Here is a 1,342-nt window from a genome sequence, read left to right as displayed (position 1 = left end):
AGTCCCGTTCATCTATGAACACGCAGTCTTTAATAGTCCCGTTGATCTGTGAACACGCAGTCTTTTAAAGAGCCTGCTCTCACCCTCTGACTGCTCCTCTCTCCTCTGAAGGATTTTCAACGAGGCGTACGTGGCTCACGGTCTGAAGGTGGTCCAAGCCTCTGCCAAGCAGGGCCTGCGGGGCTTGATGGACCTGGAGCGCCGCTGGAGGGAGCACTTCCTCACCACCATGCAGCCTCGCCACCTGCCTCCTCTCTGGTCCGTTGACCACAACCACAGCAAGTTCCTCCGCAAATACGGAGAGGACCTGCCCATCAAACTCAACTGACCAGGAGCAGCTACCGCCCAGGATCTGCAGGGTGGACTCACAGACTTCCACAGCCACTCCTTTAACGTCACACGCCAAGACGCTGTAGTTGGTGATCGGACAAATGAACTGATCTACCAGCCGAGACCAATGTTAAGGAAATGTCAACAGCATGTTCAAGTTCCCACGATGAGAGGGTGTGTGTGTAAATACACTTAATCTGCGATCGCTATCGGACGACATTTCACTTACTTTCCAGTGCCAGTAAGCTGCTGCTAGGTTGCTACCTAGATCCTGAATGAACTAAGACTCCGCTAGGGGAAAGAATCCAGCACTGAATCTGAAAAACGCTACGTCATGCAATGGCATACGGACACTTTTTTTATCATGATAAATGTATAATTATTTATGACAAAGTAAACATTTTTGAAATTTAACAGATTTTTAGAAGAAGCTGCAGCCTGCTCTTAATGTCCTCTAAATGCACCCCCCATCCCCCCTGCAGGTTAGCAGCTACCAGTCGCAGAATAAAGTGATCGCTTTGCAGAGAGGGTATTAATGACATAATATGACCTTCATTTATTTGGTGCTCCACCCTGCTTTTGTTTTCAGTCTATTGTCTGTTTTAAGTCAATAGATGAAATTTCCCCAGAAGCATCTTTAAATCAAATTCCATCTTTTCCCTGTTTTTGGAAAGATGAGTTTTGGTCTCGAGGTGCGTTCGGGGCCTGACTGGGTTCCAGCTCGGTTGTTTGTTTTTTTTTAGCAGGGGGAGACAGTCCAGTTGGCTGGGTTAGTTGGTCATTGAACCTCTTGATGTTTATGTCCTGCTGCTGATCCTCCTGATGGTTGGGACCTCTTCCTGGCTCATGTTTTAATGGGCCTCCTAATCCCCAAACCTGACCGGAGACGTGTCTCAGCAGCAGGACATGTCCTCGTTTCCGTTTCCAGCAGTTTCACCACGACGTCGTTTTACATAATCCAAACTGCACAGTGAACAAAAGGTGCCAACTCTAATGTGATAGATAAATACCC

At 47.7% G+C, this 1,342-nt stretch overlaps 1 protein-coding gene across 2 annotated transcripts in view; it reads left to right on the top strand.

The window, feature by feature from the left end:
* exd2 (exonuclease 3'-5' domain containing 2) overlaps window positions 1-995 on the top strand; it is a 7,250-nt gene extending 6,255 nt beyond the window's left edge. For both annotated transcript variants that reach the window (XM_032511081.1, XM_032511080.1), the window contains exon 10: window positions 112-995. In XM_032511081.1, coding sequence (XP_032366972.1) covers window positions 112-328 — 217 coding nt within the window. In that variant the 3' untranslated portion in view covers window positions 329-995. The remainder of the gene's footprint in view (window positions 1-111) is intronic.
* The last annotated feature ends 347 nt before the right edge of the window (window positions 996-1,342 follow it).

The sequence above is a fragment of the Etheostoma spectabile genome, unplaced genomic scaffold, assembly GCF_008692095.1.
Source record: "Etheostoma spectabile isolate EspeVRDwgs_2016 unplaced genomic scaffold, UIUC_Espe_1.0 scaffold314, whole genome shotgun sequence".
Taxonomy (NCBI): Eukaryota; Metazoa; Chordata; class Actinopteri; order Perciformes; family Percidae; genus Etheostoma; species Etheostoma spectabile.
The sequence above is the reverse complement of the archived record's forward strand: the minus strand, read 5'-3'. Positions and strand labels throughout refer to the sequence as shown.